This window comes from Oncorhynchus mykiss, chromosome 16, assembly GCF_057628025.1.
Source record: "Oncorhynchus mykiss isolate SJ-2025 chromosome 16, ASM5762802v1, whole genome shotgun sequence".
In the NCBI taxonomy this organism is placed as follows: Eukaryota; Metazoa; Chordata; class Actinopteri; order Salmoniformes; family Salmonidae; genus Oncorhynchus; species Oncorhynchus mykiss.
In genome coordinates, this window is record NC_143037.1 from 27,800,942 (window position 1) to 27,821,652 (window position 20,711).

Here is a 20,711-nt window from a genome sequence, read left to right on the forward strand (position 1 = left end):
AAAGCCAGATTTGGATACAAAAAGATTTCCCAAGCTTTAAACATCCCAAGGAGCACTGTGCAAGCGATAATATTGAAATGGAAGGAGTATCAGACCACTGCAAATCTACCAAGACCTGGCCGTCCCTCTAAACTTTCAGCTCATACAAGGAGAAGACTGATCAGAGATGCAGCCAAGAGGCCCATGATCACTCTGGATGAACTGCAGAGATCTACAGCTGAGGTGGGAGACTCTGTCCATAGGACAACAATCAGTCGTATATTGCACAAATCTGGCCTTTATGGAAGAGTGGCAAGAAGAAAGCCATTTCTTAAAGATATCCATAAAAAGTGTCGTTTAAAGTTTGCCACAAGCCACCTGGGAGACACACCAAACATGTGGAAGAAGGTGCTCTGGTCAGATGAAACCAAAATTGAACTTTTTGGCAACAATGCAAAACGTTATATTTGGCGTAAAAGCAACATAGCTGAACACACCATCCCCACTGTCAAACATGGTGGTGGCAGCATCATGGTTTGGGCCTGCTTTTCTTCAGCAGGGACAGGGAAGATGGTTCAAATTGCTGGGAAGATGGATGGAGCCAAATACAGGACCATTCTGGAAGAAACCCTGATGGAGTCTGCAAAAGACCTGAGACTGGGACGGAGATTTGTCTTCCAACAAGACAATGATCCAAAACATAAAGCAAAATCTACAATGGAATGGTTCAAAAATAAACATATCCAGGTGTTAGAATGGCCAAGTCAAAGTCCAGACCTGAATCCAATCGAGAATCTGTGGAAAGAACTGAAAACTGCTGTTCACAAATGCTCTCCATCCAACCTCACTGAGCTCCAGCTGTTTTGCAAAGAGGAATGGGACAACATTTCAGTCTCTCGATGTGCAAAACTGATAGAGACATACCCCAAGCGACTTACAGCTGTAATCGCAGCAAAAGGTGGCGCTACAAAGTATTAACTTAAGGGGGCTGAATAATTTTGCACGCCCAATTTTTCAGTTTTTGATTTGTTAAAAAAGTTTGAAATATCCAATAAATGTCGTTCCACTTCATGATTGTGTCCCACTTGTTGTTGATTCTTCACAAAAAAATACAGTTTTATATCTTTATGTTTGAAGCCTGAAATGTGGCAAAAGGTCGCAAAGTTCAAGGGGGCCGAATACTTTCGCAAGGCACTGTAGATGTCCTGGATGACAGGGAGCAATGCCCCAGTGATGTACTGGGCTGTCCACACCACCCTCTGTAGCGCCATGCGATCGAGGGCGGTGCTATTGCCATACCAGGCAGTGATGCATACAGTCAAAACGCTTTCAATGGTACAGCTGTAGAACCTTTTGAGGATTTGAGTGCCCATGCCTAACTTTTTCAACCCCCTGAGGGAGAAGAGGCGTTCCCGCGCCTCCTTCATGGCTATGCTCATGTGTTTGGACCATTTAAAGTCTAGTGATTTGGACAAAGAGGAACTTGAAGCTCTCGACCTGCTCCACTGTGGCCCCGTGAATGGACTGTATCCCCTGCCACATACGGCGATCGTCGGATGTGGCAGGGTAGTGGTAGTATGATTCGACCTTATTGCTACATTGTCCTTGTGCTTGTTTGATGACTCTGCGGAGGTCATAGCGGGACTTCTTGTACTTATTCCTGTCCTCAGCCGTATCCTCAGGGTTGTCTATGATAGGTCTGTGTGAGGTAGCCCTGTCCTTTAGTTTAAAGTAAAACTCTGTATTAATCCAGGGCTTTTGATTGGGGAAGCAGCGAAACCTCACCGTGGGGATAACGATAACTCCCGTGTGTGCTTTTTTTTGTCCCTTTTCGCACTGCTAACGCAAGACGAAGGAATGAAAAAGTATTCGAACAGTAGTGGAAATTCATAGAATTAACAGTGGGAGTTAATATAATGATGATTTATGTTTATTATTACCTGTTTTCATGCTCAAGACTAGAAATTATACTTGATTAATATTTCAATACGATTATCAATAATCCTAAAGATTAATTCAGTCACCTCTAGCCAATCAGATGCATGCATTTGAGGTGCCCTGGGTCAATCAGCTATTGGCAACACACTAGCTGACAGCCCCCCTTTGCCAACATACCCCGGCAGTACTCTCTTGAGATTATTTCTTTAAATACAAAACTGTTTATGGATTAAGCAAGTTTTCAGAATGTAATGTATCGTTAATCTGTGACCTCCCGTGTAAACGTCATTTCTAATAACATTTAAAAAGTTTGACCAGGTTTGATGCAAAAGCGAGCTAGGTAATGGCAGCAGGCACTCTTGTCCTTTCTATTCCAAGGCTTTACTCACACTGTCATATGAGATATTAAGATGCCTCAACTTCAACAAGATCCATACTAGGGTTGAGGTTAGCTCATCTGACTAGTAATTATTCGGGAGGGATTCAATAGGTCTAACTGCTATAGTTTTTTTTGGTTTTGCTCTCCCTAAAGCAACACAGGCCTAATATGTACAGTTGAAGTCAGAAGTTTACATACACCTTAGCCAAATACATTTCAACTCAGTTTTTCACAATTCCTGACGTTTAATCCTAGTAAAAATTCCCTGCCTTAGGTCAGTTAGGATCACCACTTCATTTTAAGAATGTAAAATGTCAGAATAATAGTAGAGAAAATGATTTATGTATTTCAGCTTTTATTTCTTTCATCAAACATTTTGGGTATCCTTCCAGAAGCTTCCCACAATAAGTTGAGTGAATTTTGACATTTTTCTAGCAAATCAAATCAAAGTTTATTTGTCACGTGCGCTGAATACAACAGGTTACAGTGAACACCTTACAGTGAAATGCTTACTAGGCTCTAACCAGTGCAAAAAAAGGTGTTAGGTGAACAATAGGTAAGTAAAGAAATAAAATAACAGTAAAAAGACTAAAAGAAAAACTGTAAAAAGGCTATAAAAGTAGCGAGGCTACATAGACACCAGTTAGTAAGGCTGATTGAGGTAGTATGTACATGTAGTTATGGTTCAAGTGACTATGCATATATGAACAAAGAGTAGCAGTAGTGTAAAAGAGGGGTTGGCGGGTGGTGGGTGGCGGGACACAATGCAGATAGCCCGGTTAGCCAACGTGCGGGAGCACTGGTTAGTCGGCCCAATTGAGGTAGTATGTACATGAATGTATAGTTAGAGACTATGCATATATAATAAACAGAGAGTAGTAGCAGTGTAAAAAGAGGGTTTGGGGGGGGATCACAATGCAAGTAGTCCGGGTAGCCATTTGATTACCTGTTCAGGAGTCTTATGGCTTGTGGGTAAAAACTGTTGAGAAGCCTTTTTGTCCTAGACTTGCCACTTCGGTACCGCTTGCGGTAGTAGAGAGAGCAGTCTATGACTGGGGTGGCTGGGGTCTTTGACAATTTTTTGGGCCTTCCTCTGACACCGCCTAGTGTAGAGGTCCTGGATGGCAGAGGTCGAGCAATTGCCGTACCAGGCTGTGACGCAACCAGTCAGGATGCTCTCGATGTTACAGCTGTAGAACCTTTTGAGGATCTCAGGACCAATGCCAAATCTTTTTCGTTTCCTGAGGGGGAATAGGGTTTGTCACAGCTGTCTTGGTGTGTTTGGACCATTCTAGTTTAATGTTGATGTGGACACCGAGGAACTTGAAGCTCTCAACCTGCTCAACTACAGCCCTGTCGATGAGAATGGGGGCATGCTCGGTACTCCTTCTCCTGTAGTCCACAATCATCTCCTTAGCCTTGGCTACGTTGAGGGATAGGTTGTTATTGTGGCAATTGTTACGTTCCCCAGTTTATGTGTTGTAGTTTGTGTATTTGCATGTGTTTTATTTCAGGAAATGGCTTCCTGAAATCCCTCAAGCAGCTGATTGGTCGACTCCAGGGCTAATTGGAGAGCTGACCCCGCCCCCTCGTCAAGACACAGCTGTCTCCAATTACACATTCATTCTGAAGCTACATAAAAGCCAGTGTTCTGTTCAGGAGATAGAGATTTTGCTAGAGATTTGCTCTGAGGTCATTGCAGAGCGATTGTTTGTGATAGAGAGATTTTTGGAGGTAGGGATTGCATAGAGAGATTTGGAGGTAGGGATTGCATAGAGAGATTTGGAGGTAGGGATTGCATAGAGAGATTTGGAGGTAGGGATTGCTGAGAGAGATTTTGCTAGAGAGATTTTGGAGGTAGGGATTGCTGAGAGATTTTGCTAGAGAGATTTTGGAGGTAGGGATTGCTGAGAGAGATTTTGCTGAGGTCATTGCAGAGCGATTGTTTGTGATAGAGTTTTTGCTAGAGGTTGATTTTGCTGGGAGTTCATTGCTGAGAGTTGGTATGTTCTCTGAGTTTGTTGCTCAGGTAGAGCCTATTTGACGTCCTCCGTTTCTTAGTTTGTCTGTAAAATTGTGTAATTCTGTTTCATTTGTTCCCAGGGGGGAAGGGGAAGGCACCTTGGGAGTGCTTAGGCAAGAGGCCCGCAGGCATACATATACCCATAGTATATTCACTGTCTAGGCACACTAGGTAAGACCTGGGCGGACCACTCCCTGTATTTTGGTTAGGGCACCAGGTGGTGCTAAATTAGGTAAGTAGTGGGTAGGCAGGTAAGATAGGAGAGGGGGGGGGGCTTTGAGATTTACTTTCTTTGCTTTGGTTCCGTCCAGCCCCTTTTCCCCATATTACTGTGTACAGGAATAAAGTCCTTGTAAAACGGTACCACATTCTGCCTGTTGTCATTCTTACTCGCACCTACAGTCCATACCTCTTTCGCTTCACAGAGAGTTTAGTTGTAGCGGGGGTTGCGTTCCCTCTTCATAGAGGCGTGCGTAACAGCAATACATCCTCGTTAAGGCCAAGAGGAGACAGTGTTCAGCCTGTAGATTCAGAAAGATTCCCTTTGAAGAAGTTTCCTCTCAATGTCCCCTCCCCTGTATCACAGAGAGCTAATAGGATGTCCAGCTTCTACAAAATGAGAAGCGACCAGATTTGTTGTCTCACCTGTGTATATTGCTGCGGTGCTCACTGATCCGTGTCTTAAGGCTTCTATGGGTTTTACCCATGTAAGACAGACCACAAGGACATTTCAACATGTAAATAATATTGGTGGAAATGCAGGTAATCAGGCCCTTGATCTTAAATCTTTGTCCTGTGATTGGCATGTTTTACCCAATTGTCTTTGTACCCCCTTTCCTTAAATCTTTGTGTGAGGTCTGCGGTCTGTTTCTGATAAGAAGCATCAGAGCTGCATATTCTTCTGATACGACTGAATTGACTTTTAAAAAGTGGACGTGGATGAAAGCTGTCACCTCTAAGTAGGGTATTTCTGTCCGTAGGTTTCCTATAGCGATCTGTAGAGGGAGGGTTCGTCCTTAATAACCATCACATCAAGAAAACTGATTTGTGATAAGTCATAGTTAATGATGAAGTGAAGGTGTTCATTCAGAGTTTAGATAAGCATGGAATTCCAAAAGTTGTTCCTGGGTGCCTGTATCGATCACGAAAATGTCATCCGAATATTGGAGAGAAAGGGATTAAGGCCTGGATTCATCACCACCTATTTCCGAATATTTCTCATCCATTTTCACCTAATGATGCTGACACATTGTTGTTTGAAGCTTTACTTTCATATCAACGAGTGGTCAGTAGTTTTGGTCAGGAGTTGTGTTCAGTAGATGTGGTTGTGACAATACTTGTCAGTAGTTGTAGTTGTTTAGTTGTGGTCAGTAGTGGTAGCCAGGGGTTATGGTCTGTTGGTGTGTAGTTGTGCTCAATAGTTGTGTGGTCAGTAGTGTGGTTGGGGTCAGTAGTTCCGGTCAGTCATTGCATGGTTGTGGTTAGCAGTTATGGTCAGGAGTTTTTTGCAGTAATGTGATTGTGGGAAGTAATTGTAGTCAGCAGTTATGGTCAGGAGTTTTTTGCAGTAATGTGATTGTGGGAAGTAATTGTAGTCAGCAGTTGTGGTCAGTAGTTGTATGGTTCAGTAGTTGTGGTCAGAAGTTGTGGTTGTGGTCAGTAGGTTAGGTCATTAGTTGTGGCCGCATTCCAACAGACAGTGGGAGACAAACTCACCTTTCAGCAGGACAATTAACTAAAACACAATATCAAATATACAGTGCATTCAGAAAGTATTTTGACATGTTGACGGTTTCCACCTATTATGTTATAGCCTTATTCTAGAATGGATTAAATTAGATTTTCCCTCATCAATCTACACACAACACTTCATAATGACTGGTTTAGAAATGTTTGCAAATGTATTACAAAAAAAAAAAAAACTGAAATCACATTTACATAAGTATTCTGACCCTTTACTCAGTGCTTTGTTGAAGCACCTTTGGCAGCGATTACAGCCTTGAGTCTTCTTGGGTATGACGCTACAAGCTTGGCACACCTGTAATTGGGCAGTTTCTCTTATTGTTCTCTGCAGATCCTCTCAAGCTCTGTTAGGTTGGATGGGGAGCGTCGCTGCACAGCTATTTTCTGGTCTCGCTAGAGATGTTTGATCGGATTCAAATCCGGGCTCTGGCTGGGCCACTCAAGGACATTCAGAGACATGTCCCGAAGCCAAGACAACGCAAGAATGGTTATGTGCTTAGGGTCGTTGTCCTGTTGGAAGGTGAGCGGTCGCCCTAGTCTGAGGTCCTGAGCGCTCTGGACCAGGTTTTCATCAAGGATCTCTATACTTTGAGCCATTCTTCTTTCCCTCGATCCTGACTCGTCTCCCAGTCTCTCCCGCTGAAAAATATCCCCACAGCATGATGCGGTCACCACCATGCTTCATCACAGGGATGGTGCCAGGTTTCCTCCAGATGTGATGCTTGGCATTCAGGCCAGAGTTCAATCTTGGTTTCAACAGACCAGAGAATCTTGTTTTTCATGGTCAGAGTCCTTTAGATGCCTTTTGTCAAACTCCAAGCGGGCTGTTATGTGCCTTTTACTGAAGAGTGGCTTCCGCCGGGTGGAGTGCTGCAGAGATGGTGGTCCTTCTGGAAAGTTCTCCCATTTCCTCAGAGGAATTATGGAGTTCTGTCAGTGACTATTGGGTTCTTGGTCACCTCACTGACAAAGGCCCTTCTCCCCCGATTGCTCAGTTTGGCCGGGCGGCCAGCTCGGTGGTTCCAAACTTCTTTCATTTAAGAATGATGGAGGCCACTGTGTTCTTGGAGACCTTCAAGGATGCAGACATTTTTGGAACCCTTCCACAAAATCTGTGCCTCGACACAATCCTGTCTCGGAGCTCTACAGACAATTCCTTCGACCTCATGGCCTGGTTTTTGCTCTGACAGCTGTGTGTGCCTTTCTAAATCATGTCCATTCAATTGAATTTACCACAGGTCAAGGATGATCAATGGAAACAGGATGCATCTGAGCTCAATTTCGCATCTCATAGCAAAGGGTTTGAATACTTCAGGAAATAAGTTGTTCATTTTTAATACATTTGCAAAAATTTCTAAAAACTGTTTTTGCTTTTTTATTATGGGGTACCGTGTGTAGATTGATTAAATAACTTTTCCTCATCAATTTTAGAATATGACTAACAAAATGTGGAAAAAGTCCAGGTGTCTGAATACTTCCATTTTGTTCAGTGTTTTCATCTTCAGTGATGAGTTGAGGATTAAAGCTGTTGTTGCACTAATGCTCTAGCACTAATGCTCCTGCAAGCAAATGGCACCTGTGCCTTCCCTGGCTCCTACACTCTAAATGGACTTTAAGACCAGTCTTTCTCCCGCTGAGGTACAGAGCATGCAGTTAAGACTGACCGAATCTGGATATATAGGTCTGAATCCATTCATTGATTGTAGTCAATAAGGACAAAAGAAGAGCATTTAGATGGAAATGCATTCAAAGCTTCAACCCATACGAGTCAGCATTCCCAAGGTGAGCAATACTCAAATGTTGCTGGAATACATATGACGTCCATAATAAATTACACAGATTCAACCTCAATATCCACACATCAATGTCAAAACAAGATAAAAATGATCGATCTCACTAACTTTTACCAAGACAGGTTTTGTTTCTTGGTGCTAATCGTCAAAGATATTCTACCTGCTCATTAGAACCATCAGTGGTTTTTGCCTGTAGGCCCCTCACCCTCAAATGTCTTGCTCTTCCTTCTCCCCCTCTTCACTCAAATGCCTGACAACACTAAGCACTCTTCATCCCCAAAGCTGACATACTCTAACTGTGTGACATGCATGCACTCCCACACAACAGTTTTCCCTCTTTCATTTCAAGTCATGCTGTGATAGACTAACAGACCAATTTTCATGCAATGTGTCTTTATTAAGAATGTGCCTTGGAAGGATACAAGTATCTCTAGTGCCAGGTTTTCTTATCCATGTGATTTTGGTTGTACTTCTGTAAAATTGTCATACATCAATGAAAATCAACAACATGCCAATATCCACATAGATTATAGTAGCCAATGGTAATACAAAGACTAATAAAGACTAACAAAGACTAGCAGACTACCTCTCCTGTCCACATTACAAGAGCTATAATGTTAACTCATAACTATGAAGACGCCACAATATATACGTTACCTTATCTGCAGAATAATATCAACTTTTGATTACAATTAGTTTTAACATCTAAACACTAACAGAGGGGAAAAATGCCTAATATATTAAATCATACAGAAAATTTGCATTAGGGTAGGAATTGATGTTGATGGACTGAGGTCAAGGCATAGTAGTATCTAAATTAAAGGTAGACTCAGAGGCATGACAGATGCATTAAGTAAACAGCGTAGTGGGTCAATTTCTGCAACAACTAAGAGCGTTGAAGTGTGAGGCTCAACTTCTCTTCCGTGCACATGTGCATATACTGTGTGTGACCGTGTGAGTGCCTTGCATCTCGCTCATCAATATTTGCGATGCTGCTCATGGCAATGTCATTTCATCTACCTTTAACTTAAAGTTCCAATTTTAAATAATTACCCATCAAAAGTGTTGGGCAACAGAAGTTGTGGGAATGAAAGGTAGATACTAACCAGAAATTTTGCTTGGATTCTAGGGTAGATACATTGTAAAAAACATTATTATATATTTTTTCATCCATCAATTTATTCACTTAATTGCGGCTTTGATGATTGAAAATTGAGTCAACATTTTAAATGCGGGGTAAAACAATTTATTTTAGCCACCGCTAAGCAAAACACTATAAGAGTAACAGGGGCATAATTTGCATGTTTGAATTTTGTGGACAAATCACTTCAAGGAACTTCAAACACGTTACCATCCACAGTTATGAGAGTAAAGTCATACTGTGTATCGATATAAAAATCACTTCAGCTGTGACGGAAACATGACGTGTCGGTCCAATTTGATGAATACCGACAGAATGTTTTTCGTTCGACGTGGTGGGATCTTTTTGTGTCGGTAAAATTAAATATGCAGTGTTAACACTAGGCGCAAATATTGATATAATAACCATCATATCAAAGTAAACTTGGAGTCACGTGATGATATGGTGTGTGGTGCTCCCACTACAACTCGGGGAAACCATGCAGTTTATTAGGCTATAGATTAAATAAATTATGATTAACTTCACAGGGTGGTGAACGTTCACGGTGATGAGACTCGGTGATGACACTCCTTCCCAATAAATACAGGGTCTTATTCAGACGACATGATGATCGATGCTTGACTGCCGTTAGAAAAATAAAATATTCTTGCTCTTATCCGTAATAATCTCATGTAGACTTGTCTATTTGTACTGTATCTGAGATCTGTTGGCTAGAGCGCACGTACCAGAACCAGAGTAGGCACATGAGCTATTAAAAGCAACAGTTTGTGCCAAAACTTTTGGTCGAGTTAAAAAATGCAATGGAAACACATTGAATTAAGATTTAAAAATCAAATTGCGTGCACTACATCGTCACGCACTGGTTTGTATCCGCAGCAATTCGGTTTGGTGGGAACACACCACTGGTGGAAAAATATTCAAATTTTCTGTAAACAGATTATGAAAAATCTGTCACCAAATGGATGGAAACCTGGCTACTGATTTCATTCGAGTTGATTTGGCCACAACATTTTTACCATCAACAATGCCCCCTTTTGCTTCCATTGTTTTCTAGTTAGCTGTGGCGATTTAAACAAATCTGAACCCTGCACATAAATGCCTGGATCAATCGACAACACAATTAAGTGAATAAACCAATTAAAATGTCAAGTGAACTGAACCTTCCCTTTAAAGTCCACCACTAGATACTCAGTATGGGGATCAGATACCCACTTGATTAAATCGGAAAGATTACAGATTATATTCTCTGGGTCCCCATACACTTGATACCCAGGGTTCTTACTATATTTCCAGTATCACCAAAGTGAAGACTGGCAATTCAATTTATTGTGACCAGCCATAACAGTGCAGTGACTATGTAATTTGGTATATGCATATGGACACACACACACCACGGCCATCTATCATGGATAGCTCTGTACTTCAAAAGCATAAGATGATGAAACTTGTGGTTTAAAATCTAAAACATTATCAAAAAGGTACAAGAAGTAAAGTTTCACCGATTCACGTTCTCATGGACGCTGTAAATAACCTGCTATGATTTGTTGAGATTTTTCCACTTCTCTGGTCAGCAATGCTCTCATTCATTAACAGTCTAAAGGCCCATCCTCAGTGTGGAAAATGGATATAAAGTCACTGAATTACATATCATTTTGTGTTCCTGCCACCCATTTTGTATCCATTTCACATTATTTCCAGGTCCTAAGCCAAACACATATATATTGCGGTCACCAAAAGCTTTAAAGCACAATGACAACTTTATTTTTTTGGCACAATTGTGTCCTTTACTTTGACTTTGCTTCGTGCCCAAGAAATGTTTGATCCCTTCCATCTTCTCAGCAGTTGTGTGTTGGTGAGTGTCGTTTCTCGCCTGCCCTCGCTCTTAAATGACAAAATGGCTAACAGTAGCCTGAAAGACAGGAAGGATATGCACTGACTGAAACTAGAATCTAAGCCTATTCAGAAATGAAAGGGGTATTCTTCCTCTGAAATTAATTTCTTCTTTGAGTTTCTATTGCACGGCAAATCCCTCAAGCACCTTCATGTACCGATGGGATTTTATGCCAAGCTGAATTTCTGATGTGTCCTTTCGTCAGGGGAATGAAGGATGGACTAAGCAGACATTTTGTTGTCCTCCAATGATTGTAGGTAATCAAGCTCTGAAACAATCCTCCCAGTTTCTCTCACATGGATCACACCTCCTTTAAACAATCTCTTCTGTTGTTGTCAACCTTTCTCACCACATCTCATTTTTTGGTCGGTCTCTCTGATCATGGCCAGTGGTTGAGGTAATGGCACCTTGTCAAGGACAGTGTTCAGTGTTGGGCAGAATACAAAGTAAGGGATTATTCCGATCGTCTGTTTCTCCACTGCAAGATCCATCATTGGAGAAGCCCAGAGCAGTTCGGAGCGGAAGCATCTTGCATATCGTTTTTTCATTCACAAAGGATTACGTAATATCAATTATAGAAAGGTATGTAATATCAGGTGTATAATATTCATAGCATGTCCAGTTAATGACTACACTGTAAGAGACGGTAAAAAGGAACAGTCAGCTAGATGGGTCCTGTTTCCAGATATCCAACTGTTAGATCCTGTTTCACGGCAAGACGATACTCAGGATTTCACATTTACTAAAAAAAGCAGAAAAGAAAAAAGAAGGAACACATCAGCAGTTAGTAAAGCAATTTTTCATTCTGCCAGCTCAATATGGAAGTAGAAGCAAACAGCGCTACAGAGAACAGTTACATAACGTGTCAAAAAGGGCCGGTCCAGTTGTGTGTACAATATGATGGTTTTAGCTCCAGTCGCTGCTCAGTGAGTTAATTAGGACATCTCTTTGGCTTAAGACCCGATGGGATGGACATTTTTCACATTCGAAAACAGCCAAAGTGCTGTTGTTAAGCATTTGATTGAACTTAAGTGAACTAAACAACCCCACATGGGTAATTTATTTTGAGTGATTGACCCAGCTTATGGCTGTGTGAGTATTTTTTGGAGTGAGCCAGTGGACACACACAAAAGTCCTGGGCCCAGTTTCCCAAACGCATCTTAAGGCTAAGTATATTGTTAAAACCTTTGCAGGAGCAAAATCTCTGAGCTGTTTCCCAAAACCATCATTATCAAAGTTGCACTTACATTTTAGTTAATTAGCAGACGCTCTTATCCACAGCGATTTACAGGAGCAATTAGGATCAAGGGCCTTGCTCAAAGGCACATACAGATTTTTCACGGAGTCGGCTTGGGATTCCAAGCAGCGACCTTTTGGTTACTGGACCAACACTCTTAAGCGCTAGGCGCATCACTTGAAAACGCTTGTTATTTAACCGACTGCCTCAGACTGCTAAGTGAGTCGTTAGATGCTCTTTTGCATCACTTTATACACAGAAGTTCTCCACTAAACATAGAACCAAGCTTTTTATTTGGTCTCTCAGTGACCACTGATAACTTCGGAACAAAGTTGACTACAAATACAAGGTTGCCAATGTCTTTGTAATTGTTACAAGCAAAGGATAAAGATATGTTTCAAATGAAAACCGAGATGAGTGCATTAAAAAATAAATACAGTATAGGCTACATAGGCCTATAAATTACATTTTTTGTTGAAATCAATTTCATGTTCAGTCACCTGAGTTCTATTTAGCTAAATGTAGGCTACACTGTCATTTTTTGCCTGTAACATGTACGCAATGATGTGCCAAATCTGTGATTTTGTGCATTATAGGTTCGGCTAAGAATTAGAATAAGCCACCTCAATATTTGCAACCTTATAGGTGATAACATCTCTCTAGGAGCTGATCCATCATAAATATGGTGAAATAATTCTAAATGTTAAGGTAAAATTCAAATGGAAAAAGCTGATGGGAGAGCAGCGCTGACTTTTTTTTTTTTTTAGATAAGTAAAAACAACGACACATTTAGCGTGGAGTTTTGGGAAGCATGTTACATCTTCGGAAGTTGTCGGAAACAATGTGTCGTTAACACCCGTAAGCCTAAGTTCCATTGCTATAGGGAAACTGGGCCCTGTTTGATTCCTCTAAAACGCAGCCTTCCTTGCTCCCTGTAGTTCAGGGCTGTCAAACTCATTCCATGGAGGGCAGTGTCTGCTCATTTTTGTTATTACCTTTTCATTTGCCTCCAATGAAGACCTAGACAACCACATGAGGGGAGTTCCTAACTAATTAGTAAAACGGAGGGGTGAAAATCCAAAAACACTTGCCCCTTCATGAAATGAGTTTGAGACCTGTGCTGTAAATGACCAATGATCTTTAAGTGATTGGATGATTAGATAAGTGAAATCAAAGTGATCACCCTAATGTTTTTGGGAAGGATATCAAACCCTCAGAAGTCCCATAGGCCCCTGAGCTTAAGTCCATGCATTAGCTCTGGGAGCTAACAAGTCTCAGGCATGGTTACTCATCACACAAGCGTAATTAACAGAACCCTTTTTGGTACACTTTCACTAATCCAAATCAGACATCAGGGAAGGAAGGAGGATTGCATTTCAAGTCCTCGAAGAGTGCCGGCCATGGGATTTGTTGGAAAGGCTTTGGGACTTCTGGTAGGATTCAGAAATTAAGAGCGTAGGGCCCGGCCCGTATTCATAGTCTTGAGTAGGAGTGTTGATCTAGGATCAGTTTTGTTTTAAAGATCAAAGACAAAACTGATTCTCGATCAGCACTCCTACTCTAACTCTTTATAAATACAAGCAAACAGAGGTTGGCCAACTGTGATACTCACTCGCCAGGTTTACAATGCAGGCAATGATGATGACTGTCCCTCCTATCAGTGAAACTGTAGAGAGCATCCTGGCGAGACGACCCAATCGTCGAGCTCCATCCAGGTTGCCCTGCTCCAGACTGTTCTTGGACTAGGAAAGGAAGAAGGAAGCAGTTTGTTAGGTATGGACTGCTTAAAGGCCCAGTGCAGTCAAAAATATGATTTTACCGTGTTTTATAAACACTACATGCCCAAAAGTATGTTTGACCTGCTGGTCAAACATCTCCTTCCATTATCATGGGCATTAATATGGAGTTGAACTGACGTGTTGGAAAGGTGGCATCCTATGACGTTGCCACGTTGAAAGTCACTGAGCTCTTCACTAAGGCCATTTTACTGCCAATGTTTGTGTGCATGGCTGTGTGCTCGACTTTATACACCCGTCAGCAACAGGTGTGGCTGAAATGGACAAATCCACTAATTTGAAGGGGTGTCCACATACTGTTGAATATACAGTGCAGTCGGGGAGTATTCAGACCCCTCGACTTTTTCCACATTTTTGTTACGTTACAGCCTTATTCTAAAATTATTATTTTTTTCCTTCATTAATTAATCATTAATTAATTAATTAATTAAAAAATACCCCATAATGACAAAGCAAAAACTGGTCACATTTACATAAGTATTTCAGACCCTTTACTCAGTACCTTGTTGAAGTACCTTTGGCAGTGATAACAGCCTTGATTCTTTTTGGGTATGACGCTACTAGCTTGGCACACCTGTATTTGGGGAGTTTCTCCCATTCTTCTCTGCAGATCCTCTCAAGCTCCGTCGGTTTTTTTCAGGTCTCTCCAGAGTTGTTCAATCTGGTTCAAGTCCGAGCTCTGGCTGGGCCACCCAAGGACATTCAGAGACTTGTCCAGAAGCCATTCCTTCGTTGGCTTGGCTGTGGGCTTACGGTCATTGTCCTGTTGGAAGGTGAACCTTAGGATGGCAGACTGGGACAGAGAGCTCTGGAGGAGGTGTTCATCAAGAATCTCTCTGTACTTTGCTCCGTTCATCTTGCTCTCAATCCTGACTAGTTTCCAAGTCCATGCCTCTGAAAAACATCCACACCGCATGATGCAGCCACCACCATGCTTCGTCGTAGGGTGCCAGGTTTCCTCCAGATGTGACGCATGGCATTCAGGCCAAAGAGTTCAATCTTGGTGTCATCGGACCAGAGAAGCTTGTTTCTCATAGAGTCCTTTAGGTGCATTTTGGCTCCAAGTGGGCTGTCATGTGCCTGTTTTTTACTGAGTGGCGGCTTCCGTCTGGCCACTCTACCATAAAGGCACAATTGGTGGAGTCCTGCAGAGATGGTTGTCCTTCTGGAAGGTTCTCACATCTCCACAGAGGAACTCTGGAGCTCTGTCAGAGTGAGCATCGGGTTCTTGGTCACCTCCCTTAACATGGCCCTTCTCCACCGATTGCTCAGTTTGTTCTTGTGGCCAGCTCTAGGAAGAGTCTCGGTGGTTCAAAACATCTTCCATTTAAGAATGATGGAGGTCACTGTGTTCTTGGGGACCTTCAGTGCAGCAGACATTTTTTGGTACCCTTCCCCAGATGTGTGCCTTAACACAATCCTGTCTCGGAGCACTACAGACAGTTACTTCAACCTCACGGCTTGGTTTTGCGATGACATGCACTGTCAACTGTGGAACCTTATGTAGACAGGTGTGTGCCTTTCCAAAATATGTTAAATCAATTGAATTTACCACAAACTGCAATCATGTTGCAGAAACATCAAGGATGATCAATGGAAACAGGATGCACCCGAGGTCAACTTCAAGTCTCATAGCAAAGCGTCTGAATACTAATGTAAATAAGGTATGTTCTTTTATTTTTAAAACGTTTGCAAAAAATGATAAAAACCTGTTTTCGCATGATGAGGATGTGTTATCCATTTTAGAACAAGGCTGTAATGTGACAAAATGTGGGGAAGGGGTCTGAATACTTTCCGAAGGCACTGTATAGTGTATATTTACACACTTTGCGGTTGGAATAATACTGTGAAATTGTGACAATTATGATAATGCCCTTTTAGTTTAAGAGCCGTTTGAAAAGACCACCTGAAATTTCATCCTGTTTTGGTGGGATGGAGTTTTGGCTTTCCAAGGTGACCATGCTGTTAATTAGTTAATAGACCAATAAGAACAATTATTTCAAACCTCTGCCAATAACAGCTATTTTTCAGCTTTCACCTGCCCACTCAGACCACTCCCAGATAGTTCTAGTAAACAACTCACCTTTTGCTAAGATGATATGTTTCTTTTGACCAGAAAGGTACTTAATTGTTACCCAGAAATGGTTTAATAGAGATAAAAACAGACTAACACTAACAGCACAAGGTATTCTGAAGCCAGACACAAAGCTGGTAGCTTGGTCCCAGATCTGTTTGTGCGCTCTTGCCAACTCCTATGGTTATGAACTGGCATGACAATGACCATAGAGGTTGGCTATACACCACAAACAGATCTGGAACCAGGCTACAAAGCTGGTGCTAACCGTCAATAACACCACAGCAGTCTAAGATGAATAGAAGTAGTTTCTGATACAAAGATACAGAACTTTCTGATGAATATGAAACCACAAGCATAAAGGCAAAGGTCTTCAAAGCTGTACTAAAAATAGTATTTAGCAAACATTGCAGATCATTTCACACTAAAATGTGACAGAAAGAGGAACACAGTTGTCTAGCAGTTCAATCCCCAGTCTTGCCACTCCCTTACTGTGCTATATCCTTCTCCCCATCTACATTTCTAACCTGTCAAAAGAAAGAGGCTTACCATAACAGAGTAGACAAACCCCACAATGTTGATTGGCCAGACCGGGCAGAAGCAAGCCAGCACAGCCAGTATTAGGTAGTCTTTAGGCTTGGCTCTGTCAATGGGTGGGTTGGTGGCGATGCTGGAGTGGCGTGAGATGGAGGGCCGTGGGGAGAAGGCGGTGTAGCCGATGGAACCGGCACGACTCCCCTTCCGGGTCTTGCTGTTGTGGGGGTGGTGGGAGTAAGAAATGGACTGCTGCCTTCTGGGAGGTGAGGAGATGACTGAGGAGGTGGTGTCAGCAGGGGCTGGGTGAATACCATTACCTAGAGAGGGGGGGGGGGGGGGATGTGGATGAAAAGCATCAGTAAATGATTGAACTAATGTCCCCTGAGCACTAGTAGACTAGAATCGTATATTAAATGGATTTGACATTCCCCGAACTAACCGTCCAAGCAAGCGTATGCTGTACAACTGTCCTGGATTCCGTGGGCATACACTTAACTTAAATGAGTCCGAGCTTAGAAAGCTTGGGCTGTGTGGTCTAGTGGTTAGTGCTGCAAACCCTGGCACAAAATACCAGTCGGCATGGGGTCAAATCCGACCCAGTGCCCTTCTGACTTGCAACTCTGCTTACTTTCCTATCTACTCTCCACTATCCTATGCACCAATAAAATACGTAAGGAGCGGGACTGCGCCACTGCATAAAAATGTTTTATCATGTCTTACTGTTCTCCATTTTCTCATTGATCACAATGACCAGTTCCCCTGCCGTGGCTTGGCTCAGGCAGGGCCCAAAGCTGGTGGTGGTGCTATGGATCTCTTGTTCCTCCATCTCTGGTGGGGACGTGACAGTCACAGCGATGATGGGAGCTGGGCTTAACAATGATGCATCTTGGTCCAATAGGGACGGCTGTTCCTCGCCTGGCCAAATGACGGGGGCTGGGTTCATGTTTGTGTTCAGAGCCATGTTGATAACAAAGGAGTGTGCTTGTGGGCTTCTGCTTACCTTCGATACACCTGGGGGATAGACAAAGGGGTTGAACAATGACAAAACAAAACCTGCATACCAACTATTATTTACACTCTGTTCAGAGCAATTTGCTATTATACTTATTGAATCTGTACTCACTGGCATATGAGCACACATTATAATCTTAACCTCCTTTAGTATTCGGGGGACTTAGGGTCTGATGAGAAATTCTGACCAGTTTTTTTTCTCCAATGCTCTGCTTATGTAATAGTAAATATAACAGGAAAGGCTAAGAGGCCAAACAGCGATTTTAAACACTGATCTGGACCTTTGCCGCTCAGGGGAGAATTAATTTAAAAAAATAAACAAATGTAAAAATGTATAATAAAATGTTGTCATCAATTAATTATTCAATACAAAGATATAAAAAAAGGTCTATGTGCAGGTGTACACAGAACTGCTAGTTTTTATTGACGTGTTCATAACCACTTTCTGAGCACAATGGGGCATATGATTACAGGCTATTTAGCACAGAACAATGGGACAACAAAAAAAAAGGTAACATGGACAAAGCCACATGGAAGAGTGAAGACATATAGAAGGAGAGTGAAAGGGGAGGGGGATTATACAGCTACAATTATGGGCTAGAGCATTGGATACAAATAACCTATTTGAAGGAATAGGAAAATTATAACAAGCAAACGTTTACCAAAAGGGCAATGACTGTGGCAACAACAAAAAAACGATGCACATGCAGCAACGTAGTCTTGCATTGAAAACATAAAAAAACGGGATACGACATAAGTACCCAGATTCTCAATTCAAAGCCGTTATCACGGCCTATTGGCATTCTACACAAACCATTTTATTGAGGATAATGGCATAAGCAAATTGACGACGGTAAAAAATTACAAACTCACCTTTTATCCAACAGATTCTTCAAAATACCCGAAATGACCCGTGATTTTGCATGATCGTATTTTCATAAGCGAACCCAATTGCATTCCGCGATGTATTATTCGTTACAGCCTTCAGTATGTTTGCATGCGCAACTCTGAAGTATGTTCCCCAAATACGCGCATCTCTTCTGTAATTTTCTGGAAGACGTGTACAGTACTGAATTACGTGATGTAGAGCCCTTTCGAAATGCTGCGCTTCGGGGGTGGGGAGGGTGCAGAGAATGTGGATCAGATAAGAGGGGGAAAGCGTGAAATGAATAAACCCAGCCTACGTGCAGTGGGAGGGATGGATTGATAGCGCAGCACCAAACAGAAACGCATCCTTTGTCGAGTGCCTAATTTCCCAATGCCACATTTACGCGATAAAATTATTGCCAACAGTTTACTTATTAAAAGCATTCCCACATTAAGGTATGTGCAATAATTAGGGTTATCAAAATAGAGATACCCTTCCACGTGTTCTGCTATTGTCATATTTCACCAATGGTAATATTAGTTTGAACAGTGTTGTTGGCTATACATTTGTACAAACAAGCCACATCCTTGAACAACACATACAATTAATACGGTGTGTAAGTAAGGACTGAAAAATCGATAAAAGTAGAGACATTTATTGAACGGCAATATTGCGCCATCGGCTGGAATAGCGCAAATACTACAAAAACATCTCGAAATAAAACAAGGACAGATATCGCATTTTCGTGAAATATAATAAAAAGTCATACTAGTACACGCTTGCAGACCACCACTTATAAGAGGTGTATATACACACAGACATATGACGTCATACAGTTCTAAATGCAGAGTCAGAGAGTGGAAAATAATCAGAGAACATTCTTCAAAAACATAGAAACATTAAAATAAAAAAGGCAAAATATTGGAAGGACAGGAAGAGTAGACAAAGACCCGATAGCAGAATCACGTCCCCATCATGCTGAGAATGTTGGCCTGTGAATGAAAAGAGAAAACAGTCACACACCATACAAGTCTTGTTTAAAGCTTTATTCTTTAAAATGGACCAAGAGGATACCCGAAGCCTAATGGCCAAACGATAGTTAGCGCCTGGGTTGAATTCATTACTGTAATTGTACACTGTAGCAAAACGCTTAGCTGTAGAAAATGTAAACCAGCATTCAGGTAGTCCCTCCCGTTTTGTCACTTTGTTTCGGTTTTATTCCAAGTGAATACAACCATGGAAATATCTTACACCTGGGCCATTCACGTCTGCTACAACAGTGTTTTAAGGTGTTCCACAAATACTCCAGAGAACATTGGGTTTTCAACGCATCCGGTTATCAATACAATTCGTGGCTTAAAAATCCATCAAAAGGATATCCCGGCTAACAAACGCTCCCACAACTTTAGAGAACGTTCCCTTGAGTCTCAATAGGTCATTACCTAATGTTTTCAAAGGAACGTTCCAGTGCTGTGCAAAGACCATTCCCTAAATATCAAAACAGAACCTACCCAGAACATGGTTACCATGTTCTCAGAATATTCAGTATTAATGGTCTAGACATGTTTCAAGAATATTCCATTGTACAGTTTGAGGGTTAGGAGAATATTTCATCAACATCACACCAAACAAACAGAACATGTTCTCTGAATATACGATATTAAGTGCTCTGGACACGTTTCATTGGAAAATAATTTAGTTCCCAGTTTGTTCCGGGGACCTACCTAAAGACCTTTATAGGCCATCACCGAATGGTCCCAAAGAAATGTTATCCCCCTCCAAAAAGGACTGGTTTCTTTACACACCACACCTTGTTACTGCTGCCAAGCCCATTAGGGCCCTGATTGGTGAACCACAGATCCATTTACAGCTCTTTGTCTGTTGGCAAGGTTATGGACACCCAAACAGTGCTTTTAACAATGTTTTCAACTTACACACTTGACATACATGATTCCATTATGCACGTTCATTTAAACAGTAATTATTATTCAACATGTCCTCACCTGAGATTTGAACTCACAACCTCTTGGTTCACAGCATTCCGATCTTCCTGCTATGCCACTATGTCTGTGTCTAGTTGTTTAATGTTGGTGGTGCATATTCCTCAGTTTTAATGTTACTCCTTAATCACTATGATAAATAAAATCGTTTTTATTGAGTGTACTTTCAACAGAGATGAGATTTACTTTGAATTGCAAAGTGTACCAATACAGGTGAAATCAGTTACTGACAGACACGATGGCGTAGCAGAAAAATACTGATTTTTAGAAATGACTAATGACTAATGTACTACAACAAAAA

General features: G+C 41.7%; 2 protein-coding genes across 2 annotated transcripts in view; both read right to left on the minus strand.

The window, feature by feature from the left end:
- Nucleotides 1-8,231: 8,231 nt before the first annotated feature.
- Nucleotides 8,232-18,791, minus strand: prrt2 (proline-rich transmembrane protein 2). The gene is made up of 5 exons (XM_021565529.3): nt 18,416-18,791; nt 17,252-17,542; nt 16,544-16,848; nt 13,737-13,866; nt 8,232-11,629 (listed from the first exon to the last, which is right to left on the minus strand). Exons 2-5 carry the CDS (start codon nt 17,490-17,492, stop codon nt 11,613-11,615), a joined length of 693 nt encoding a protein of 230 aa, XP_021421204.1. The 5' UTR covers nt 17,493-17,542; nt 18,416-18,791; the 3' UTR covers nt 8,232-11,612.
- Nucleotides 18,792-19,049: 258 nt separating this feature from the next.
- The window catches only part of kif22 (kinesin family member 22), a 35,861-nt gene continuing 34,199 nt past the window's right edge, over nt 19,050-20,711 (minus strand). The window contains exon 13 of the mRNA XM_021565520.3: nt 19,050-19,402. Within this exon, the coding sequence (XP_021421195.3) occupies nt 19,373-19,402 (30 nt within the window). The 3' untranslated portion in view covers nt 19,050-19,372. The remainder of the gene's footprint in view (nt 19,403-20,711) is intronic.